This window comes from Dermochelys coriacea, chromosome 11 (genome assembly GCF_009764565.3).
Source record: "Dermochelys coriacea isolate rDerCor1 chromosome 11, rDerCor1.pri.v4, whole genome shotgun sequence".
NCBI lineage: Eukaryota > Metazoa > Chordata > Testudines > Dermochelyidae > Dermochelys > Dermochelys coriacea.
Genome location: NC_050078.2, coordinates 36,265,711 through 36,292,209, shown reverse-complemented (window position 1 = coordinate 36,292,209; position 26,499 = coordinate 36,265,711). Strand labels below are relative to the sequence as shown.

General features: G+C 41.7%; 1 protein-coding gene across 1 annotated transcript; it reads left to right on the top strand.

Annotated features, from left to right (window-relative positions):
* Nucleotides 1-231: 231 nt before the first annotated feature.
* On the top strand, nt 232-7,623 carry LOC119840932 (growth factor receptor-bound protein 14-like). Its single transcript, XM_038367727.1, has 3 exons — nt 232-871; nt 3,194-3,317; nt 5,070-7,623. The coding sequence occupies exons 1-3, from the start codon at nt 696-698 to the stop codon at nt 5,073-5,075; spliced, it is 306 nt and encodes a 101-aa protein (XP_038223655.1). The 5' UTR covers nt 232-695; the 3' UTR covers nt 5,076-7,623.
* The last annotated feature ends 18,876 nt before the right edge of the window (nt 7,624-26,499 follow it).

Sequence of the window (26,499 nt, the reverse complement as noted above, 5' to 3'; positions counted from 1 at the left end):
AAGTACCCGAGGTCCCATAGGAGGGATGTGACCGAGGTGGGGATTGAATCAAAGGCTTCCCGAGCCTAGGTTAGTGCCTCAGCCGCCTGCCGACCCGACCCGCGGCGGAGTCAACCCGTTGCTAACTGTCCCAAGGGGCTGCAGCTGGCCGGGGAGCCAGCGACTCTCACAAGCAACCGCCCACGTAGCAGGGGCCGAGCGGGAACAAAACTGCCCTTCCCCTCAGCACGTTAAGGGTTGCTTTCGTCTCTGTTTCTGTCGCGGGGCGGGGGGACGAGGCGCGGCAGGAGAGTGGCCCCCATAAGACCCCGCCCGGCGGGTGACGGCTCTGGAGCGGGCTCTCCAGGGGGCACCTCCGGGGCTGGCTGACGGGGTCCCCTGGGCGCGCGGCCGTGCTGGGCTCGGCCCTGAGTTTAGGGAGCCCCCCTCGCCCGGGGTCCCCAGCGCTGGTGCCGCGGCAGCGCGGGGCGCTCCGCTCATCGCCGGGGGACTTCGGGCCGCCGGGGGCAGCCCGGCCTCCTGCCGCACGTGTGTTGGGGAAGGGCCTTGGGGGGCGGCTGCAGCCCGGGCGGCGCTCGCGCTCCCCCCGCCCCGTCTCCACCCTACAAGTCCGGCCCGCCGGCGCTCCCGCTGCTGCCGGTGCCTCCCGTTTGGGCTGAGCCAGAGGATGGCACCTTAGAGGAGGAGCCGCCGCGATGGCTGCCCCGCTGCCCCATTTGCCGCGGAGCGCAGGGAGGGCTGCAGAGACGCCGGCTCCCTCCCAGGAGAGCAGCCGGGACTTGGCTCCTTCCCCCTGGCGAGCCCAGCGGGCTCCTCTCATGCCCCCTGCTGTGCCCCATTCCCAGGCGGGGCCCCGGCCCGGGCCGGACAGGTAAGGCTGAAGGGTGGGGGGCAGCGTCTCTGCCGGACGGACGCCGCCTGTCCCTCCGCACTGTGTGTGGCTACAGCTGGCTCCGAGCTCCCGGCAGCGGGCGGAGAGAGAGTCGCTTTCAGCAGGGAGGCAGCAGCCCACCGTAACGCCCTAGAAACGCGCCGTCTCCCCTCGGGAGCCTCGCGGGCGTTTTGCGGGCAGGCTCCCGGGCGACAAGAGGCTCGGAGGTGAACGTGTGTTGGTTACACGAGGCGACGCTCCAGTTCTGCTGCTACTGAAGCCTGGGGGGCGGGGGGGGGGGTGATCAAAACCAACCCGAGGAAGCCATCGCAGAGGTCTGATGTCTGAGCAATGGTGGGGTCGGACAGGAACAGACTAAAAACTATGCGCGCAATTTTCGAAAAATACTATCAAAGGTTTGCCCCATCCAAAGCAGAGTAAGGAAGTTGCAGCTGGAAATGGAAAGAGATGCGAGGTGTCCTGTAGTGGAAGCATCTTTTTCTTCAATTAAAATACCCCCCCCCCCCTCTTTTTTTTTATTGGCTCTGAACACAACGTTAGTCCCTACTCCTGCAAACGCTTAAGCATACGCTGACCTTTCCTACTGTGAGTAGTCTCTTTGAAATCCAATGGAATTACTTACAGTAGTAAAATTAAGTACGCTCACAAGTCTTTGCAGGATAGGGACCTTTACCATTTATGTGGCAATGTTTTAGGTCTTCTCTTCTTTAATTTGTCCCTTAAGAGCTTTTAATTCACGTTTTACTTTTTAAAGGGGTTTAAAATTGAATCTTATCAGCAAAAAAATATTTCTCACAAACCATCAACGTCCATTGGCTTTTTTTGGACCTAATTAATATTGCTGTTTGTAGTTTCAGAACTTGATCTGGCAAGGCTATGGGCAACATTATACACCACACTTTTTTAAAGTGAAATGAACCAGCTTGTAAGATAAGAGAACTCCATTTGCCAGAACATCTACTATTAAAGCCGCTTCTGTAAGAGTTATAACCACTTTAAGTGACATTTGTATCAAGTACTTTTACCAATTGTTAAGCTCATGCTTCAAAAGGAAGATAGTTCAACTTGTATTAAAAGAGAGAGAGAGCTGTTAGGCTTTTATGAAGTGTCTGATAGTTTGTCTACATTAACTTCTCACGCACTTCAAAACATTGTGGGCACAATACTTTCCACTCCTGCTAAACACTATCTATTCCCTGTAAATTAATGTTCTCTAAATACTTCAAGAAATAAAAGCAGCCTCAAAAGTAATTTAATGATGTGGAAGAGTCTAAACATTTTTATCATACCAATTAACAAGAGACTCATAGAATGACACTAATACAGGTAACAAAGAGGTTAAATATTAATCCCTGTCTTCAATTCCCATAAATGGGGAACGGGGGAAGGAATGCTCGCAAAATCAAACCAAGATTTATGGTGTTTTGATTTCTATTGCCTAGAAGAATAGGCACAAATTTATATTTTACATGTCAGAAAATTGTGTAATGTAGTGTGCACAGCATTCTAAAAGCTTAGATGTTGCTGGTTAAAATTATTAATTTTTTTAAATTAACGCATATGGGCTCTTGCAAAATGATTATGGAAGTGGTAATCTGCTCAAACTCTCACAGGTTCTGGCTGGTGGTATTTGAAACAAATACAAAGTTAGATTTTAAAAACATGACCCTATACTGAGTCTTATAGCTAATTAAGGAGTCGTTAAAGAAAGAAGACAAACACCGAGACAGTTAGAGGCAGAAAAGAATATTTTTCCTATGTGAAATTCCAAGCTATGAATCACCTTGGGACCTGACCCCACAAAAACTCATGCAGGTGCTTTACTTTTTATCATAAGTAGCTCTGTTCAAACAGATAGAACTACTCATTATAGTAAAGTTAAGCATATGCGTAAGAATCAGGGGCCTGAGAATATTTGCAATACCTGAGGACAGTATGGACACACTTAAGCCCTGGTGCTGTAAAGATTTACACTATCAATTAATTTGACAACCATGGGTTGTCACTGGGATTTAATTTAGTCTTCCCCTTAATTGAAATTAGAGGGGGTGTTAACTTTACGGGAGAGGTTTGTAAAACGACTAAATTGGCAACACTGCAACCACTGGGGGAGATGGGAGAGTTAAGGGGGTATAAGGAAATCCTGCATGTGCAAAATTAATCATGTGCATTTTAATCAGTACAGCCTTTTGATTAAAAATAGTGCTAGTAATGTGGCCAATAACTAATGTGTCAAATCTCCTAATATTAATGTCCTAATGTACACTGCATTTATAAAAACCATGTTGTTTGTTGATATAGGATCAAAAAGAAAGAGCTTGATGTGTTGGCAATTCCAAACCCTTTTCCTGAGCTATGTTGCTCTCCACTTTCACCGGTTTTGTCAGCCAGCCTGTTGCCCAAGACAACTTCAAAAAAAAAGCAGGTAAGATTTGTAAATTATTTTTTGTTAAAACACTTAGTTCTACAAAAGTGTGAATTTTTTTTTTACTCCAACCCTCAATGAAATATACAATTATCTACTTAACTGATCCAATTCTAAATTCCAAACAATAAATTCCAAACCTTCCCAAGAAATTAAGATATACAGTCTAATAAACAGACTATTAATGGTGATGATAATGACTTTTTGGAATCAAATCTAGGAGGTATGAATATTTTTCACAATTGAGATGTGACTGACTAATCTGGGTAAATTAGGTAAAGATTGTAGAGAAATCACAAGCAGTGATTTGCTTTGTCATCCTTAAATGAAGAATTAAATTTATACCTTGCCTATCATTATAATTAGACTGTAGCAGCTGGGTGTCCACAGTAACTAAACAGCTTTTTATCTAAAGAGTCTAATGTTGTTAGTAAAGCTGTAAAAACAAAACATATTGATAATTAAAGGGCTCAGATACCAAGCTTTTCACCATGCTAGGTGGATAGCGGGTTTATGTCCAAATTATGTGGTATACATATACAATATTTATTTTAAGTGAATCTCAAATGCGAGTCAGAGGAAGCATTGTCACAGCTTTCAAGAGTTCAGGTAGGATTTGCATTCCAATAGTGGGTCATCTTTTCTGGCAAGGAAAAAAAAAATAAGTTGCCAGAAACTATTCTTTTTGTAGTCCACGTTCCCTTGTAACATGCTTGACCAGGGATGGATACTAGAGAGCAAGAGCAGTTAAGCTTTCATTTCAGCATTGAACTGAAGAAAGCAGCGGTGTTCAAACTTTCAGTTTGTGTCTCAAAAACTGGCCCATCTCAACTCTTCAGGTTTTTTTTTTTTGTGGGTGGAATAAACTTTATCTGGGTGGAACGCTCCCTCCTGGGTGCTACCTCCAGGACATTGTCTCTGTATGCTTGTTCTCTGTGGGATCTTTCCTGGGAAGTGTTTTAGATGCAGGGCAAGTGCAAGAGGAAGTAGAGCTGATGAGTACCTACTCACTGTAGTATTGCTCCTTGCTCAACCCTCAGATTTTCACTAAGAAACTGTGGAAGCTAACATAGCTACCAGCAACATTCATTTATCTGGAGTTGACCCCTCCGTAGGTGCTGGTGTTCAACTGTAGGGAGACTCAGTGGCAGCATTGCTTCTATTGGAAAATGTCCTCCTGGAGTATGTGAGGTCTCAAAAATCTGAGAGGGCCCTTTTGTGTGGAGGATCTCTTTGATAATTCCTTTAAACCTGTCCTATTGCAGGTGGTGGTGGTCTGAAAGAAATCCATCTGGATGGCAATTTCAGGCCCCTTTGGTTGTCCTCACATGAGAGCCCTTGTCATGGAGAAAATCTGGCTCACTGTTCCAATTGCTGTGTTGCTATGTCTCAACTTCTTCCCAGTCATAGTAAGCTCCTTTGCAATACATATCTTGAGGCTGATGCAAAGAATGGGTACTAGGCGCTTATCAGCAAAATGCAAGGGTAGCACTTTGGTGAGATGCCACTTCCTGACCTCTCGCTGGTGGCACGGTCTCTTTTTAGAGGCTCTGTCTTTCAATATTGGCCTCTGACAACTTCTCTCTCAACCCCTTTTTCCCTATGACACGTTGTGCGAGAGTGTCCATTACTTTACTTTTCTGCAACCTCCCACTGTGAAGATTGGGGGTGGGTGATGGGGGACTAAAGCTAGAGATCATCACTACTTTAACCCTCCCCACCTAATTCTGTTCCCTTCTCATCTTCTCCTAGGAATAGCAGTGGTGTTTGCTTATACTATTATTGCTCTGAGTTTTGCAATAAGGAAGTAAAATTGACATCACTCTTGTCAGTTTCACAACTGCCCACAGGATTTTGAATGTCAGCCATGAAACCGAGTGCACACTTGTAATTTTAATGCCTGGGGAAGCTCTAAACAGCAGCAGAGGAAGGAAGAATACATTAAATCAACTCATGTTTGGAAAATTCTTTGCCATCATAAGGGCTAGAAACTTTTTTTAAAGTAAGTTTTTAAACACCTCATATTGAAGGCTTAGACCTGTCTCTGCCTTCTCTCAGCATGTCAATCTTCCTACTTGAAACTAGTAAATGGATTTTTCAAGTCCTGCTTTAACATGCAAGAGCCCAAGTGCATAATGATGTAGCCCGTCAAGTTGAAAAGTGTTTGTTTTCATTAGTTAACTTGATCCTGGGGTTGGTGTATGAGTTTCATATCTTTACTGCTTTTTATTGCTGTCTAGTTCAGTTAAAGGATCTTGCCCCAGGACCCAAATCTTTGGTCCCATTCCTACTCTTTGTACTATCTTTTTATTTCCCATTTAAGGAGAAAAATATTGTGTGTGGTAAAAGCAGTATCAGTGGATTAAAAATCTAGGGACTTCTTCAAAGATGGAGTTAAAATAACTATTTTATAGGGCTTGATCCAATGATCGGTAAAGGGGTCTTTTCTATTGATTTCACTGGGCATTTGATCAAACTCATAATATCTGTTTGCTGAGAACACGGATTCAGATTTAAACCGTCTAATACTTTTTTTACAGTAAAGTATATCTTCCTTGCACATGGGTAAACGGATGTGCAGAGAGCTGAAGTAATTTGTCAAAGGTTTCACAGAGTAAGTGTCAGATTCTCTGTGTTAAAATTCATGAGTCCAGGTTCCCAGTGGTTGCTTTAGCCACTTATTTTTATTCCTTTGTAACAGAGCTCCAGTATATTTAATACATACACAAACATTACTGTGACTATATTATAACTCTGCTGAAGTACATGAATGTTAGTCTACTGGAAACCTCAAAGCCACCTACAATAAAGGAATTCATTATCTCACTAAAAAGAAAAACGTAATTTATGTTACTGTCAAATACTTTATTATATATAATGCTCATGGCTAAAGGGTTTTCTCTTTCATACCTCTGATCCAGATATGTTTTCGCAGACTATCATATTAGACTGCTTCCTTCTCACCTTAATTTATTTTCCTGATGGATTTAAGCAATAGAGATAAGTAAAGGAAAATTTACAAAGTTAGCTTCTACATAAGCCAACGTATCATTATCAGCCAAGTATGTCTCTAAAAGAAAAATACCTAACATTATAAAAATAAGACCAACTAGATATATACAACAGAACCATTTCATATATCCGTAAAATAACTTTTCATTTTATCAAACCCTTTTTCTATGTGAGTCTGACAAACTATTTTACAAGTACTTGGACCATTCTGGAGATGTCTTTGGGTGTCTAATAGATTTTTGGGAGGGATTTTCTGCCTTGTTGGGAGGGATTTTCCCTATAATCTTTGGTCTCAAGAAGGAGAGGTTTAATTTGACTCCAGTCTCATGGGCTATTCAAGATATCCATGGTTTTCCTCTATTCATATGTCACACCACACTACAAGTCAAAGTAATCAAACACCTTCTCATGTGGCTTCCAGTTTAATTCTCTAATTTGAAAGAGGTTTGAATTATTTATTAGGATATTATCAGACACCTGATTGGAATAGACCTGTATCCCCTAGATTCAACAATTGTGTCCTCCTAATTTGCACATCATTTTATTTATTTATTTTCATAAACCCTTTTAGCTGTCAAATATCCATCACACAGCCTAATTCAAATTGTCAGCTCTATTTTATTCATAGTCTTTAGGATACACCCAGAGATGGACTTACAACTTAGTCAAAAATGAAAGATTGCTTAAAACTATTACGTTAAGTGTGAACTTTTACTTTCTGAAGCTGAAGTTTACTGTTCTGTTGATCTTTTGTCTTTGTTTTAAAGCATTGTCAAACACAACACAGTGCATGCTGACAGACTAAGACACCTGTTTAATGGGGCAGACTTGCTGGACTTGAGTTTACGTGGGCTACTAACTTGCTTTTATAGCAGAATGATCAATTGCCTATGTGCTTGGGAAGTGGGCCATCTGTATTTAAATGTTATTCAGTTCTGCGCTGTCAACACAGCTGTCACTCTCCCATTTCCTCATACAGTTTGGGAAAGTTTTGCATTATGTTGTGATTGATTGCAGTCCTGATATTATGGGAACATTTATTAGAGCAGAAGTTTGTACCACAGGTGCCTGAAACTTTCTGTTAAAACATCGATATTCTAATGAACCAACACCATATAAACGGAATAGCTTTTAGTGAACAAACTTAACACTTAAAATTTGAACAGATAAAAGTACACCAGAGCTTTGGCTTAATAAACAAAAAAAGACTCTCTGTACTACAGGACCAGCAGGGTCACAAGTCTTGAGTTCTTTTCAAGTGGTGAAAGAAGGACTGAGATGGGTATCCCAGGGAGTGAGCTGTATATTTCGAGGTACACGGGTACTTCCTGAACTAATACCTATCAATCTATGTTAGGTATTTGTAAGACTTGATTTCAGCAAGGAGTTGTGTGGGTATGAGATTGCACCTGGGTGGGTCTGATTGCAAGATCAGGCCTTGGTCTAAGAATACAAAACGCTGAATTTTATTTCTCTGCTGAGAGAAAACCAATCTGTTCCCTGTTCTTTTATTCTCTTTACTTAGTATATGAGTAATACAAGAACAGAGACAAAATCAGTGTCTGTCAAATTTAGAACAAATAAAAGGAAACGCTGCATACAGTAACAGTACATATGTAATCAGTCTGTGGAATTCACTTCTCTAGGGCAGTGGTCTCCAAAGTGGGGTGCGCAAGACGATGGATTGGGGGGTGCAGCAGGAGGGGCACCGCCGGAGCGGGGGGGGGGGGGGAAGGGGGCGGCCCTGAGTCCTCCCGCCCGTGGAGGAGCAAGGGCAGCCGCGCAGCCACCCGCCGGAAAGAAGCGGCACTTTCCTCTTTAAAGCCGGCCGGAGAGAAGCGGCGCTTCGAAGGGGAAAGTGCCGCTTCTCTCCGGCCGCCGGCTGCGCAGCTGCCCCTGCTCCTCCCGAGTCCTCCGGCCCGTGCTCGCAGGGCCGCGTTCCGAAAGGGGCTTTAGAGCTGCAGGCCGGGGCCCCCTTAGCCCCTAAAGCCCCTGCGTTCTGGGTGGCCCTGCCTGCCGGGGGTGGGGGGGCAGCTCCCAGAATCGCAGCCATGGGGGTGGTGCTGCGCTGCGCTGCGCAGAGCCCCCTGAACCAAACAGGAGCTGCCCCAGGTAAGTGCTCTGCACCTCCTGCCTGCCCCAGCCCTGAGCCTCCTCCCGCACCCCCACCCTGAGCGCCCCCTGTATCACAAAGTGTTAAACCACGATTTTCAAAAATAATAACGCATATTCAATCACCTTGCTCTCACTAAAAATATTAATTTTTTTTTTTTTTGGTGAGAGCAAAAAGGTTTTTTGTACTGTTAATAAATAAAATTATTTTAAAAATATTGTTTCATCTTTATCTCATTGTTTTTTAATTTCTATTTTTGTGTATGTTTTATAATTTACACAACATATTAGTAAAGTAGTACATGTATATAATTTATACATACATATATTGGGGATGCATGCTCAAAAATTTGATAGGGGTGTGTGATCAAAAAAAGTCTGGAGACCACTGCTCTAGGAAAACACTGTCAAGATGTATAATAAGATGGATGAATAGTTTTGGCCATAATTAACTCATGTATATATGCATGCTCAATGAAGAGTAATCAAATATCTTGCTTCAGGGCATAATATATTCCTCTGCAGGGATCAGGAAGAAAATCTGGCCAATTCTGCAAAGTTGTACTTTAGGGCTAAGTGTGTTGGTGGGGAATTTTGCCTTTCTCTTAAGAGTCAACCATTTGTTATTGTCAGAAGTAAATAAGAGTTGAATCTATGGTATGATCAGGAATGGCAAATTGCATTTCTATCTTTGGTATATTTTATTGGATTCTATGCATACTATAGTACATGTATTTTTATGTTCCTTGTAGTTTCTTAATTTAAAGAGGAAAATAGATTATAGTTCTGAACTTTGTTTTTCTGATCATTAGCAGATTACCCAATCAATACCCATTTTACTGTTGGATTCTATTTTATATAAATTACAGAAGAAAGTATTGACCATTCATATATTTAATGGTCACACTTTAAAGCATAAAACAATCTAGTTTTATATTCTTGTTATATAAAGACAAGTATTTTTAAAGGGTTATTGAAATTATTAAACCCTAGAATCAGTTAAGTTTCAGTTTTCAGTGCTCTATGATGACAAAACAAGAGTAATTTGCCTTGGAGTGACTCTGCCCAAGGATAAGCCAAAAACTATTTCATCACAAAAGTCATTCAAGGTAATTAGTGCTTCAAGTTTCCTTGAATCCAATTTCAAGTGTAAAAATAAAGTACAGTGAATCTCAAGGTGAAGAACAGTTTATTCCTTCAAATGTTATCTTTGTGTGTTTCTCTCTTGATGTTCTCAACAAATGGATATTTTTATCATTGAGACCAAATACAGTGCTGTAAGAGAATCTTAGATACATATTTTAAGTTCCAGTATGATTGTTTGCTTCCTTTCAGAATTTCCTGACTTGCATTAGTAACTTTGTTTAAAATTTCATTGCAAAGAACAACTTTATGGCATAAACATGGCCTTTCTTTAAATATTTACTAATCAAAGATTAAAATTAACATTAAACATTTGACTCAATTGTAACCCTTCTCCTTTACTGCCACTATAGTTCAAAGTTTTCCAGCGTTTCCATTTGAAATCTCATTTTTCACAGAGCTACAAATATAGAACTGTTAGTAATTGTGCATTGCTAAATATCTGACAAATTTGCTAAATTCCAGTGACAAAACTTGATAAAAACAAAAATTATCTCTTGACTTGAAAACTCCCTCAGGCTTAGGGTTGATTAACTGAAATAGAAAGGGGAGACACCCGTGCTCCCACTTCAATGGTTCATGAATTTCCAGTTAAGTATTGGCAGTTGTACTTGTGAATATTAGGAGTCATGTAGGTCTATGAACTATCTTATTTTTAGATTCATTTTTGCACAAGATATAAATGCTTTTAGGACTCATGAACCTTAAGGTTCCATTTCCTTCAAATTTTGTTATATTATGCTCAGATTTTTAAGGCTGGGAGTACAGCAGGGAATTGAATGCATTAATGACTATTAGATTAAAAAAAAGGCAAAAAATGAATGCAAACTACAAAACAATAACAGCAAAAAGTGTTAGTGGTAAGTAGGTAGAAACTTAAGGATAACTGTCATGTTTCAGCTAACCTGGAAAAGTAGTCTGCTAAACAAAGGCTTGTTCTACATATGGATTTTTGTACTAGTATAACAACTTTGGCTGGTGTGTGTGCATACACCTGTGTGTTAATATAATATAATATAATATAGTTTATACCAGTGCAGCCCTTAGTATGGATGCAACTCTACTGGTATAAAGGTGCCTTATATTGGCATAGTTTATCTCCCTTTCTGTACACTAAGATATACTGTCATAACCACACTATTATACTTGTATAACTGTTGAAACTAGGGGAATTGTGCCACTTTAACTATATCTGTGTAGTTAAAACAGTACAACTTTTGCATGTAGATGAGGCCTAATAAGCTGCCATATATTCTCTACATTTCCATTTCCATCTTTGATAATTGTTAACATGTTTCCAATCTATTGTCAGGATATATTTAGCTGCTGCATCAACTGATGAATACGATGGTTAGTTGTTGATAGATATTTGGCTGCGTGTGTGTGTGTTCCCCCTGTGTGCTGCCTGAGCTCTGCGCAGACAGTTGGCCTGTCAGACCTCGAGCAAACTGCCCAATGACTGCAAGACTGATTAAGGGATGAAAGCATCTACCCAGGTTTGTCAACAAAGCATGGTACTAGTATGCTGCAGACTCTGCCAGACCGCTAATACATGGATGCCCATCACAATGGACCAGCTCAGTGAACTGTGGGACTTTCCATTCCTCCCTAGGCTAGATATAGACACTTCATCTGAGATAAATTTGTATACCCCAATACAAACAAGTTACATACTGCTCCTTTGACAGAGTTATTTACTACCCTGATGTGGCTAGTTACTACCCATCACCTTGAACGTGTCGGTTTGATTAAAACATTTCATTACATACTGTTATCCTGATCTTATCTTTTAGGAGGGGTCAGTGTATTCCTGTTATCCTTGGGGAATGTTTTTGCACCATCCTTGATATTAGGATGTTTTCGTACCACTTGATATCAGGATGTGTTTGCATGAATACGTTGCCTACTACATTCCCCTGTCTTTTGTCTTTTTATGGAGAGGATGTTTACCCATTATCTCAGAAAAGCATTATGCACAGACTGAAAATGACCCAGTGGGCTAAAAACTGCTTTTTGGCCATTTTGCTTTACCCATGATTTATTTCCTTCCTAAATGAAGTACTTTGTATGTGGTTTTTATTGAGTTTAATCTTGTTGAATTCAATTTGTCAAGGTCGTCTTGAATTCTAATACTGTCCTCCAAAGTGCTTGCAACCCCTCCCAGTTTGGTGTCATCTGCTGTTTTTATAAACATACTTTTCCCCCATCCAGAGAGTCAACCACTCTCAGACTTTGCTATTGCATAAAAGATCCTGCTGGCAGGATCTCCCAGAGCAGTTGGTCTTGGAGTTAACATCCTACTGATGTACGTGGTGTAGCTCACGTCTCTGAGCTATTGTCTCAGACTATTGCAGGCACACCATGCAAAGTTATGTTTGGTTCCTGTTTCCAGTTAATTCCTGTTGCAATCATGAGGGCTAGAATCTTTTGTTTAAATTAAATCTAATAGATAATCACATGACTCCAAGAACTGGGACAAAACCCTTTTGTCTTTATTTTCATAGGCTCCAGATTTCCCTGACTTCAGTGTCTGTACACTAAGTGCAGTCTCTGTCCCAGCCCTCTCAGCCCAGATTTGTTTCTCATCCTCAGGAGGGCAGCTGCCAGGTGTGCTGCTGATGAAGGGAACCTAGAATTGTTTGCCCTCTTCTACAATACAGTGGGAACCTGTCCTTCCCTTCTTTCTAGCCACGTTGGTGCAGCAGAGCTCAGTCTGTTGCCTCTAATCTCTGAAACCAAATAATTTGATTCAGAAATGCCCTCATGGGAGTTGTAGTTCAGGTATCTCATGCTCCTATTCTCCTCTATAGGCTGGGCATATGATACACTACAGCCTTTCCTCTTGGTAAGGGTATGTGGTGCATCATGGGATACAAAATCTCTGTTCGGGTAGCTTGGCCCATACAGGAGAAAAGGGATATGAAGCACAGTGGTGACATATCCAAACTGAAATATTTTATGTTGGAAAAATCAAAATTTTCTGCAGAAAGCAAATACTTCACAAAAAAAACAGTCTTGACAATTTTTTTGTTGTCAAAACAATATTGATGGAAAATTTCTGACCAGCCCTACTGTAGACCTCTTTTTTTTTTTTTTTTTTTTTATTTTAATCTAGGTGTGTGTGTGGTGTTTTTTCTTCCTGCATTGATTTCTTTTTGCACCTTAGCCTCCTAGATGCAGACACATATAGAAAGAAGTGTCATCTTCATCTATATCTCTAGAAAGGCCAGCTTGCAAGATATAGAAATTTCTTCCCACCACTCTGAGGTGCCTGGAGAGTCCCCCTTATTTTTTTTTATTTACCCTCCAAGGCAACACATTCTACATGGCCTTTTGGTAAGTGCTTCCTTAGGCTGGTCTACGCTGACCGTGGAGGATCGATCTAAGATACGCCGACTTCAGCTACGCTATTCTTGGAGCTGAAATTGTGCATCTTAGGCTGACTTACCTTGCGTCCTCACAATGTATTCTGCCGCCACTCACCCGTCTTTCACCTCTCGCCGCAGTGGAGTACAGGAGTTGATGGCAGAGTGATCGGGGATTGATTTATTATGTCTACGCTAGATGTGATAAATCGATCGATCACTACTGGCTGATCCGGTGGTTAGTGTAGACGTATCCATGGACTCATTATATTTGCTTCCACACCCATCACTCCGTCTTTGGAAGCCTACTTATTGTCCTCCCGTTCCACTGGTACTACCTAGCTTTGGCTCAGTGCTCTTGGCATCTATGAACAGTGGATCCCCAGCTAAGTGGGTTGGTGGTGCAGGGATAAATGAGAAAACTGCTTTAGCCAAAACTTGGAGCCTGCTAAGGTTATATGTAGTCTCCTAGAAGCATGATATACTTTTGTTTTTATTTGCAACCATTTCTGTTTCTATTATCTCAGGTTAGTATCACTTAAATCTCCGTTCTTTAGTAATACTTGTTTTATTATAAATTCATTTCAGTTCTGTTATGTTTAAGTGAGATGTACAGGCTGGTGTATATTCTGTCCCTTTAGAGACAGCAGATCTGTATTTCTGTGGGCATCCAGTGACAGGCTGGATGCTGCAGGGAGGCCCTTCTGGAGTGTTAGGGAACTGAAGTACACCAAAGGTTATCCTGCAAGGCAAAGTTAGGAGTGGCAGAGTCCTAAAGAGTTTGTTTGACTGGCTAACAGACTGGGATGGCAGGGAGTTGCCACACATTATGGCATCCGCATACCCCTCCTTTGCTAAGGCAGGAGGGTGATAGGGTGGCTTTCAGTTCTGGATGCCGAGAAAGCATCACAGCTATACTGGAGACCTAGTGCCATACACCTTCCATTGAAGTTAATGGAAGATTGTGTGGTTCATTCCCTTTTTACTGATTTCAAAATCTCAACCAACTTTCTTTCCCCAAAGAGCTAGAATGTTAGACATGCCAAGTAAGGATAACCAACCAAAAAGGGGGTTGACTGGAGGCAAGATGTGAAGAAGAACCAGCGTTGCAATAATCTCCTCTACTTTGTTTTAGACATATGGATCTCTTTATTGTCTTGCTAAGAGTATGCCTGCATTATCTGGGCCTCAATCACAAACCATGAGAGCAAACCTGTGCGAAGTCTCACTGACTTCAGAGATGTTCCATGCAAGTGCAATGTTCTGCTTGCACAGATCCAGTTGCAGGATCAGGGCATTGTACTGTATATTTGTAAACTAACTTGATCATCATAGGAGATTGAGAGGGGGTTGTGACTTTTTGACTTCATAACAGTGTTGTATAAATATCTGCACTGCCTCATATACTGTAGGTTTTGGATAACTTAGACACGATTCAATACTGAATGAGATAATAACTAGTTGATAGCTTTCTCCATAAGCTATATTGTGCGAATTTCCCAGAAACTAAGATGTTTTGGGATCAAAGCTTTTATTTGCTGTCTCCACCTTGTGCATTTTTTGGCTTTTTTAATTTGTTACTTCAGTGTAAATCAAATTCAACATGGTTTCTATTCTTAGTTACTGTGCAGCTTTTTTGTTGCAGAAGAATGGTGTGATCCCAATGCATCTTTAGACTGTTGCATTTTAAATGGTTGGGAAGCTCTTAAGGGGGTGTGTGTGTGTGTGTGTGTGTGTGTGTGTGTGTAATTTTATTTTATTCTATTTCTATCCAAACTAAAAATAGGTAACCATTAAATGGTGAAGATGTGTACTCAGAGGTCTCTGAAAAGAGAAGGTGACATGAATTTAGGGAGAAACACTCACAAAATAAAAATGTAGCTGCAATAGGAAGAATTGAAATATATATATATATATATATATATATATATATATATATATATATATATATATATATATATAAAAATAAATAAAAATATTATATTTATTTCAATATTTTGAAATAAACAGAACATACTGCCAAGCAGATACCAACAGCTAAACTTGGTCAGTGACATTAACATTTGATAATGTATATAAAGTAATTTTAAGAAGTAGATGTTAATTAAAATTGCTTTGGTCTGTGCAGGTATTTACTTTCCAGTTATATGCTATACAAGGATATCTGTGATGACACTTGATCATTCTAAACAGGGCTGTCATTTGAAGACTATTAGAATGCAAGAAATTTCTAATCACACTTGGATCCTAGTTGTCACCTACATAACTAAGTTTACCACTGCAATGTCAGTCCTTTTAAGATTATTTCTAGCTTGCCAATGAGAACAGCTCATCTGGACACGAGACTGGTTTTCACTCACGTAGTCCACGGGAAACTGAGACTTTGCTACTTATCTTGTTTCTCTTTCTGTTCCTCAGCCTGTCCACTCCCCTCAGCACTAAAAACTTTGAATCAGGAGAATCCGGATGGTAAGGAAAGCCTGCTTTCAGTAAGAAAGAGGATGGTGAAAATTACTTAAAAACTCTAAGGCCACTAAGATCACAGTTTTATGGTAGAGCATTTGGCCATCCATTGGTTACTTAGAGTGTAAGGGGTTTGGGGGAGGAGGACCATCTTTGTGTACAGTGTTTGTACAGTGCCTAGCAAAATGGGGTTCTGGTCTATGGCTAGTGCTCCTAGGCATTCCTGAAATGCTGCCGCTGCTACTACAACAAATAATTATTAATTTGGTGCATGCTTTTTTTTTTTTCCTGCAGGGCCAAAGACTGATACAGCATATTGGGTTTCAGAGCACCCAGACTTCAACATTCTACTACGACATTTCAGTCTTAAGCCTGGTCTATACTACACAATTAGGTCGACGCAAGGCAGCTTATGTCAACCTATCAGGGCTGCCCAGAGGATTCAGGGGGCCTGGGGTCTTCAGCGGCAGGGGTCCTTCCACTCTGGGTCTTTGGGGCACTTCGCCAAAGACATGGAGCGGAAGTGGCGGTGGGTTCTTCGCTGCGGGTGTGTTTGGCGGCACTGAAGGACCCGCTGCTGAAAACTCTCAGGGGGCCCCTGAAAACTCTCGTCGGGGCCCCTGTGGGGCCTGGGGCTAATTTCCCCACTTGCCCGCCCCCCGTCCCCCCCCATCTGGGTGGCCCTGCAACCTATCTGTGGAAGTGTCTTCACTTAAATTTAGCTCCTGCTGACATAAGTGCCTCTCTATGCCAATTTAGTAACACCACCTCCTTTAGTGCTGTAAACTCATGGTCAATGTAGTTAGGTCAATGCAGGTTTCAGAGTAGCAGCCGTGTTAGTCTGTCAGATGTTCTTGTTAACTGCTGGAAATAGCCTACCTTGCTTGTCACCATGAAAGGTTTTCCTACTCCCCTCCCCCCCCGCTGCTGGTGATGGCTCACCTTAAGTGATCACTCTCCTTACAGTGTGTATTATAAAACCCATTGTTTCATGTTCTCTGTGTGTGTATATAAATCTCCCCACTGTATTTTCCACCAAATGCATCCGATGAAGTGAGCTGTAGCTCACGAAAGCTTATGCTCAAATAAATTTGTTAGTCTCTAAGGTGCCACAAGTACTCCTTTTCTTTTTAGGTCAATGCGGCATCAGTGCAGATGCTGCATTGCTTATGTCACCTGTTACAGTCATTCAAGAGCCATCCCACAATGCTCCATCCTGAAAATACAATCGATACAAGACCTCCTGGTGAAGTTGCACCCTGCTGACACAAGAAGCCAAATGTATGCACACACAAGTGACTTAACTGCAGTGGCTGTATGCCAACATAAGTTAGGTCAACGTAATTTTATAGTGTAGAATTATTAGGGAGGTGTAGGGGTTAATTCTCTGACCTTCCTTAGAGAAGATAGGCTCCCACTATGTATGTCCTTGCTGCAGAGAGGAAATTAGGTAAATTCCAGCTGAAAGTGTGTGTGTGTGCTTTTTTTTTTTTTCCAAGCACCTAGGTTTGGGGGAACTTTTTCTTATTGTATGTTGCAGGAAGCAGGGGTTGACATCCTTTAGGAAAAAGAGGAGTAATCTAGTTTGGAGAAACGACTATCCATGTGAGAGTGCTCTCCATCTAGAAAAAGCCATATAAAGCAGGGTGCTGCCATAAGCAGCTGGTAGAGACTCCAGCTCAAATATCATAGATGGTGACTGGGCCTTAAGAGATTACATTGGATCACTGAGCATGTTCAGTGTGTCTAGTTTCACTCTTAGTGAGTGTCTACATTGAAGACTGCAGTGGTGCAGCTGCAGCATTTTAAGTGTAGACACTCACTACAGCAATGGGAGGGGTTCTCCCATTGCTGTATTTAATCTACCTCTCTGAGATGCAGTGGCTAGTTTGATGGAAGATTTCTTCCATTGACCTAGAACTGTCTACATGGGGGGGGGCGGGGTTAGGTTGGCATAGCTACATCTCTTAGGTGTGGATGTAGCTCTGCTGATTTAAATTCGCAGTGTAGACCATCCCTTAGTTTATGTCTATAGCTCTTATCACAAAATATTCTTCCCTTGCAGGCTTGCGTGGGGAGAAGGGAGTTCTTAAAGACAGTGCTTTTGCAAATGGACTCATCCTGTCTTATAGCTTTAAAATGAGCGTCTCTTAGCTAGGGAGATCTAAAAGAGGTAACCTCCCTTTCACACAAAAAAGGCAATTGTGGGGAGAGGAAGTAAGGACAAGATGGGAGAAATGAGATGGCCAACAACAAGGGAAACTCCCTCCTCTTCTCAGTCCCTAACTCTGATGCTTGTCATGGGAAAGCATTCTGTTGCTAATAAGCTGCCAGTTTGGCCCAGCATTTTAATGACAGCTTTGTTAATATGTGAAATTACCCACTCAACAGCTCCAGATAGAGATTTCATGATATTGCTTAACTTTGAGAAGTCACTGTGTTTGTGTGCATGCATGCACATCTTTTTTTTTTTTTTTTTTTTTTTTTAAAATCAGTACACAGATACACTGTCACATTCCTATTTCAGGTACATACATATACACGGTGTGGCAAGTATATGTGATAAATACTGGTGTATATGCGTATGCACTTCAGAACTTGCTACAATATTCATGATATGCAGCAAAGCAAAATGGTATAAATTGTCTTGTGACCCCGAAACTGAAATTTTCAGTTAGTGCTGCACTTAGGTTATAAATAGACTTTTTATATGAGTTCTGTTATGAGAACTCCTATTACTGATTGCTTTAAGACCTTGAGTTTGTGAGCAGCTGCAAGCACTTGATAATGACCTAGAAATGCTATCAAATGTTGAGAAAACATTCTTGCAAACTTCCAACCCTTTTCCTCATTACTATGAGTTATTGATATATTAAGGGAAAAAAGAAAACATGAAATACAATGGCTTTGTTATGACTGAGTTGGCAGAGCTTTGGAGTTAATGTTCTTTGATTTAACTTGAGGATATCAATTATTACATGATTAGCAAAGAGTTGAAAAATACACAGATTTCCAGGAATTGCTTGTAACGAGGAGTTTAACAATCTACAGAACAGAAGGGGGGGAATGGGCAGAGGAGGGGAGAACCCTGTATTATGCTATCTAATGTGACTTCTCTCACAATTTTTGTAATCAAGAACCTAGAAGAAAGTAATCTTCGGCTGTCTCCACTGTGTATCTAAACTTAGGAACAGTTGACATGCAAGGTGGGGACTAATATCCCCACAGCAGCTGTGCAGATGATTAGTCTAATAAGGCCACAGAACATTCCACCATTGATTTTATTTTTATTTATAGGTTTTTTTCTGTGTTCATCACCATAATATCTGAATGTTTCATAGATATTAATTTAGCCTCTCATATAGGGAAGTATTCTCCCTATTTTACAGTTTGAGCAAGTCACTGAATCTTTCTCAGTTCCCCAGCCAAGGGCACAACAAGAATTTTCCAGGTTACCTCCCACTCTCCTCCCACACCCTGATCATTACCTCAGGATCTCTTTCCCCTCATAACCTCAGGGATTCCCCAGGGACTCTCCGATCTCCTGCCCTGTCGCAGTGAACCTGGCTGGGAAGCACACCCCAGGAGCCAGCACTCCCCTGCCAGGACTGAGGAATCCAGCTCCACTTGCTGAGAATCCAGCACACAAGTGGGGCCCCACCCTACCCCTTTCCTGACCCTGATGCTGCTAGACATGTGGTTTTTCTTGCCAAACTGGGCATATGTAGGGGTGGCTCAGAAAATAGATTTGGGGAGGCTGAGCCCCCTCTAGCCCTAGCCACTTACTGCCTATGGCAGCCCAGGGTTCCCAGAAGCGGGGACCTGGGTCTGGGGCATCCTGGTAAGTGGACCAGGCCTGGGTAAGAGAAACCTGCTGGGACTGGCCAGGACTACTTCTTTCACCACACCACACATTGGGTCTCTGGCCAATTGGGAGGGGCTGCCGCCCCATAGTGCCCCTGTTCCTAGCTCGTATGCATAATCTGTAGCAAAGATGGAGGTAAAACCCAAATCTCCTGAGGACCTGTTAGTGCATTAACCAGATGACCATACCTGTAGACTTTGGTATGAAAGCGTTTCTTGGTTGTATTTACTATCTGAATGTCTCTTTGGTCTCTTCTGACAACTGTTTGTCCCCACTGAAACAATGTTTTTAAAACCTATTTTAATATTAAATTAAATGTAGTTGCAAATTGTGTTTTTCTGTAGAGCTAAAAATGGAGACTGACAGTTTCTTCACAGCAACGTTCAAGGTATCAAATTTGTTATTGTTCCATGCTGGAATGTCAACAAAACCTTTTGAACATTTTGCAGAAATGCATTTGTATTGAAATGTTTCTTTTTGGATCTAAACCTGAGTTTTTCAGTTCAGGAAGGTCTTTTTGGGTCCAGGGTGCTCTCTGGTCCCTTCTGATAACTGACTCCCTCACTTTGTACCCTGGTGCTTAGAGCATTGACATGGAATGTGGGAGATCCAGTTTCAAGTCCCTGCTCTGCCAGAGTGTGATCTGGGATGAAAAACTGTGCTCCAAGTCACACAGACTCTGACCTTCTTTCCCAGTGAAACTGATATATCTTTGCAAAATATTTTGGTGAATTTTCATTTAGTCAAAGATGTTCTGACCAACTTTAGTTTTGTTTGCCTTTTTAACTGGAGATAAACTATACAAAGCTGATGATATTCAGCCATCTTTGGAACATGGTGCCTTTGGGCAGGGGTCTGAAGAAAAGTAGTGTGATAACTAACCAGTGTACCATCTACCACATTTTTTTTTGTTGATGGGTGAATAATTTGTGGTACTTTTGGAAATTTTTGTGGCTACTAAGTTCCATTAGGATGAATTAGAACATTATACCACTGTAATGTTCACCTCTAAAATTCAATTAAGGAACAAGAATGAAAAGATGTGATTTGTTTTTTAACAAATAGAACATAGAGTGCATCCTTTAAATTACTCTTTAGAATAGACAGGCATAGGGATAAAATAGGCACACCGTATTGAACATTAAATGTTACCTGCCTTACTTCAATCCCATGTTATCTGGCAGGAGTTCTGTAACTCACTTTACTCATTTTAACTAGGGCTAGCAAGCGATTAAAAAGTTAATCACGTGATTAAACAACAACAGAATACCATTTATTTTGAATGTTTACTACATTTTCAAATGTATTAATTTCAATTACAACACAGAATACAAAGTGTACAGTGCTCACTTTATATTTTTATTGCAAATATTTGCACTGTAAAAAACAAAAATTGCACTACAGTACTTTTATGAGGTGAATTGAAAAAATACAATCTCTTTACCATGAAAGTTGAACTTACAAATGTAGAATTATGTACAAAAGAACCTGCATTCAAAAACAAAACAATGTAAAACTTTCGAGCCTACAAGTCCCCTCAGTCCTACTTCTTGGTCAGTCAATTACTCAGACAAACAAGGTTGGTTACAATTTGCAGGAGATAATGCTGCCTGCTTCTTATTTACGTCACTCGAAAGTGAGAACAGGCGATGTAGCTGGCATTACAAGATATTTACGTGCCAGATGCGCTAAAGATTCATATGCCCCTTCATGCTTCGGCCGCCATTCCAGAGGACGTGTTTCCATGCTGATGATGCTTGTTTAAAAAAAAATGCGTCAATTAAATTTTGTGACTGTACTCCTTGGTGGGAGAATTGTACGTCTCCCACTCTGTTTTACCTGCATTCTGCATATATTTCATGTTATAGCAGTCTCGGATGATGACCCAGCACATGTTCATTTTAAGAACACTTTCACAGCAGACTTGACAAAATGCAAAGAAGGTACTGATATGAGATTTCTAAAAATAGCTACAGCACTTGACCCAAGGTTTAAGAATCCAAAGTGCCATCCAAAATCAGAGAGGGATGAGGTGTGGAGGATGCCTTTAGAAGTGTTAAAAGAGCAACGCTCTGATGTGCAAACTACAGAATCTAAACCACCAAAAAAGAAAATCAACCTTCTGCTGGTGGCATCTGACTCGGATGATGAAAATGAACATGCATCAGAACATGCATTATTGAACAGAACCCATCATCAGCATGGAAGCATGTCCTCTGGAATGGTGGTTGAAGCATGAAGAGACATATGAATCTTTAGCGCATCTGGCACGTAAATATCTTGCAATGCCAGCTACAACATCGCCTGTTCTCACTTTCGGGTGATGTAAATAAGAAGCAGGCAGCAGTATCTCCCGTCAATGTAAACAAACTTGTTTGTCTTAGTGATTGGCAGAATCAGAAGTAGGACTTGTAGGCTCTAAAGTTTTACGCTGTTTTTGTTTTTTTGAGTGCAGTTATGTAAGCAGAAATAAAAAATCTGCATTTGTAAATTATGCTTTCACGATAAAGAGATTGCACTTCAGTACTTGTATGAAGTGAATTGAAAAATATTTTTTATCATTTTTACAGTGCATATATTTGTTTTAAAAAAAAAAAAAAAAACCAATAATATAAAGTGAGCACCGTGCACTTTGTATTCTGTGTTTATAATTGAAATCAATATTGAAAAGGTAGAAAAACATCAAAAAATATTTAGTAAATTTCAATTGGTATTCTATTGTGATAAGTGCAATTAATCACAATTAATTTTTTTTGAGTTAATCGCGTGAGTTAACTGCGATTAATTGACAGCCCTAATTTTAACGAAGCAGGGGGCTAACAGGTGGAGGATTTGTACATGTGAATGGTGACCTTTGAAGTCCTGTAATACATTTTGAGCATATTAAAGGACAAGGTGACAAAAGCTGAAGTAATGCATGGATTCTCTATGGCAACAATGGATATTAGTTTGAAGACTAAAATTTGCTTGGTAACTATGCCATATAAGTGAAGAAAAATACTCAGTGTGATAGATTTATCAGCTGAGACAAACTAACTCAACTTGGTTACTTTTGTCTTCATCTTCCAGGGTGCTTTGAATTCACTCAGACATGGGTGAGGTTTTTCATAGGAGTGGGTGGGTGACATTCTGTGGCCTGCGCTGTGCAGGAGGTCGGACTAGATGATCAGAGTGGTCCCTTCTGACCTTAGTATCTATGAATCTATGAATTAGAGATGTGCCTGAGTCCTGACCAGCTTAACAAGTAGAAGTTATTCAGCTTCTTGAGCCCGAGTGAGGAGTTGGTGGTATATCTGCAAATACAGTAGATGGGGGGGGGATATGACAGGGTCTTACTGGGGAGAGAAATGAGTCACTAGAACTAGGCTTCAGATAAAGATAGAAACTGAGGAGGTGTGGGGAAAAGAAACACAGTAGTAGACTCTTTATACCCATCTAATGTATGTGTGTGTGTAGTCAACAAGCCCATCTTGGGTCCCTGGTGTCTGCTTCCAAAACTCCTCCAGCCCCACCACTAAAACTGACTGGGGAATTTTTCAATTAAACTTTTTTTTTTTATGAAAACTAAACTTTGTGTGGGAATGGGCTGGTTTTAACACAACTTTAATCAAGAAGTTGTCTCAGGTCCACAATGGATTTTCTGGGCAGAGAAAGAGAGAGAGAACTTCTCTTGACCCACAATATCCTGGTGGTTTTGGCACTCACCTGGGATGTGAGAGACCTGGGTTCAAGTCGCTGTTCCAAATCAGGCAGAGCAGAGATTTGAAGCTGTATCTCCCGCCTTCAAGGTGAGTACACTAACACCAGGCTATTGTGGATTTGTCTGTCTCTTTTTTGCAATATTTTTTGAAAAGTCTCGGGTTCATCCCAATGTGTAATGGGAAAATTTTCTGAAATCTTAAAAATCTTTGCAGGATAAGAAAACCAGTTCCTGCCTCCCTCTAACCAACATCTAAAGAAACTGGCAGCGTTTTACCCAAGTCCCAGAACCATTTCTCACTATTTCTGTCGGGGAGGGGAGGGAAAGTCCCTTGGAGTGAGGCTGGGGATGAAATCTATTCCTGGTGCTCTGCGGGCTGAGAAGAAGGGGGACATGTGTGCCGTACCGTGCCCTGCCCTGCCCTGCCTGCAGGGTGGAGCAGGGAAGTAACTGTTCCTTCACATCTGCATGCCTGAAAACAAAATGATTATAGCCAGGAGTCCTGGATTTTGTGTAGTTTTAACCTTAAGAATTTATTTAAACCCTGAACTTTGCCAGAAGGTTATAAGATGTGTGAGTTCCATGTCAGTGGTTTTTGAAACCACTGTGAACTGCATGCTAGTGGAACATATTACTTAGTGAGGCCTAAAATGTGTGACTCATGATAATTATTCCTGGCGAAAGTTATTCCTGATTAGCTTCTGAGGCCTTGAATATGATTCTACTCAGGATGATATTCGGATCCTCACTCTGTTTCATGTATCCTCTGCTAGGTAATTATGTGACAGGACTCCATGTTTCTAAAACTAAACTGACTCTTTATTAAGAGAACTATTCCCAGTGGTGCTGCATCTGCATCTAGCATTCCATCCATGTGCATGTAGAGAGGCTGCTCTATTTTCCCCCGCAAACCCTTCTCTCTTGCAGCCTGTGCTCCTTCTGTCAAGTTACATACTACTTACATATTTACATATTACATACTTACATAGTTACATATTACTACTTACTCCCATTGGGAAAATAAATATTGAAACTTGACAGAAGTTTGTCTCTTAGCACAGCCTGCAGAGCTTCTAAACTCATCTTAGAACAACTGTTCTTGGAATAGAAAAGTGAACCAGCATGTGTCTAGGCCTTGTTTGTCAGTCTGTCTCTCTGGCAGCATGCAAGTGCCAATTTCATCTCCCCAACTCCATTAGCTATTTACTGGGTCAGTCATGATAACATGATGGGGGGAGAGGGGGCAATGGATCAGCGGTCACGTCTCAATTAATAGAATATCAGGGTTGGAAGGGACCGCAGGAGGTCATCTAGTCCAATCCCCTGCTCAAAGCAGGACCAATCCCCAACTAAATCATCCCAGCCAGGGCTTTGTCAAGCTTCACCTTAAAAACTTCTAAGGAAAGAGATTCCACCACCTCCCTAGGTAACGCATTCTAGTGTTTCACCACCCTCCTAGTGAAAAAGTTTTTCCTAATATTCAACCTAAATCTCCCCCGCTGCAACTTGAGACCATTCCTCCTCCTTCTGTCATCTGCTACCACTGAGAACAGTCTAGATCCATCCTCTTTGGAACCCCCTTTCAGGTAGTTGAAAGCAGCTATCAAATCCCCCCTCATTCTTCTCTTCCGCAGACTAAACAATCCCAGTTCCCTCAGCCTCTCTTCATAAGTCATGTGTTCCAGTCCCCTAATCATTTGTGTTGCTCTCCGCTGGACGTTTTCCAATTTTTCCACATCCTTCTTGTAGTGTGGGGCCCAAAACTGGACAGAGTACTCCAGATGAGGCCTCACCAATGTTGAATAGAGGGGAATGATCACATCCCTCGATCTGCTGGCAACGCCCCTACGTATACATCCCAAAATGCCATTGGCCTTCTTGGCAACAAGGGCATACTGTTGACTCATATCCAGTTTCTCGTCCACTGTAACCCCTAGGTCCTTTTCTGCAAAACTGCTGCCTTGCCATTCGGTCCCTAGACTGTAGTGGTGCATGGGATTCTTCTATCCTAAGGTGCAGGACTCTGCACTTGTCCTTGTTGAATCTCATCAGATTTCTTTTGGCCCAATCCTCTAATTTGTCTAGGGCCTTCTGTATCCTATCCCTACCCTCCAGCGTATCTACCTCTCTTCCCAGTTTAATGTCATCTGCAAACTTGCTGAGGGTGCAATCCACACCATCCTCCAGATCATTAAGGAAGATATTGAACAAAACCGGCCCCAGGACTGACCCTTGGGACACTCCACTTGATACCGGCTGCCAACTAGACATGGAGCCATTGATCACTACCCGTTGAGCATGACAATCTAGCCAGCTTTCTATCCACCTTATAGTCCATTCATCCAGCCCATACTTCTTTAACTTGCTGGCAAAAAATACTGTGGGAGACCATATCAAAAGCTTGGCTAAAGTCAAAGAATAACACGTCCACTGCTTTTCCCCTCATCCACAGAGCCAGTTATCTTGTCATAGAAGGCAATTAGATTAGTCAGGCATGACTTGCCCTTGGTCAATCCATGCTGACTGTTCCTGATCACTTTCCTCTCCTCTAAGTGCTTCAGAATTGATTCTTTGAGGACCTGCTCCATGATTTTTTCAGGGACTGAGGAGGATGACTGGCCTGTAGTTCCCAGGATCATCCTCCTTCCCTTTCTTAAAGATAGGCACTACATTAGCCTTTTTTCAGTCATCCGGGACCTCCCCCGATCGCCATGAGTTTTCAAAGATAATGGCCAATGGCGCTGCAATCACGTCTGCCAACTCCTTTAGCACTCTCGGATGCAGCGCATCTGGCCCCATGGACTTATGCTCGTCCAACTTTTCTAAATAGTCCTAAACAACTTCTTTCTCCACAGAGGGCTGGTCACCTCCTCCCCATGCTGTGCTGCCCAGTGCAGTAGTCTGGGAGCTGACCTTGTTCGTTAAGACAGAGGCAAAAAAAGCAATGAGTACATTAGCTTTTTCCACATCCTCTGTCACAAGGTTGCCTCCCTCATTCAGTAAGGGGCCCACATTTTCCTTGACTTTCTTCTTGTTGCTAACATACCTGAAGAAACCCTTCTTGTTACTCTTAACATCTCTTGCTAGCTGCAACTCCAGGTGTGATTTGGCCTTCCTGATTTCACTCCTGCATGCCCGAGCAATATTTTTATACTCTTCCTTGGTCATTTGTCCAATCTTCCACTTCTTGTAAGTTTCTTTTTAGTGTTTAAGATCAGCAAGGATTTCACTATTAAGCCAAGCTGGTCGCCTGCCATATTTACTATTCTTTCTACACATCGGGATGGTTTGTCCCTGTAACCTCAATAAGGATTCTTTAAAATACAGCCAGCTCTCCTGGACTCCTTCCCCCCCTTGCGTTGTTCTCCCAGGGAATCCTGCCCATCAGTTCCCTGAGGGAGTCAAAGTCTGCTTTTCTGAAGTCCAGGGTCCGTATTCTGCTGCTCTCCTTTCTTCCTTGTGTCAGGATCCTGAACTCTACCAGATACTCTCACTGTCTCCCAGGTTCCCATCCACTTTTGC

Bases quoted from the DNA above. Each gene is read 5' to 3' on its own strand.
- LOC119840932 (XM_038367727.1), top strand. From the start codon at position 696: ATGGCTGCCCCGCTGCCCCATTTGCCGCGGAGCGCAGGGAGGGCTGCA. The intron at 872-3,193 runs GTAAGGCTGAAG...TTGTTGATATAG, and splicing joins CCCCGGCCCGGGCCGGACAG to GATCAAAAAGAAAGAGCTTG.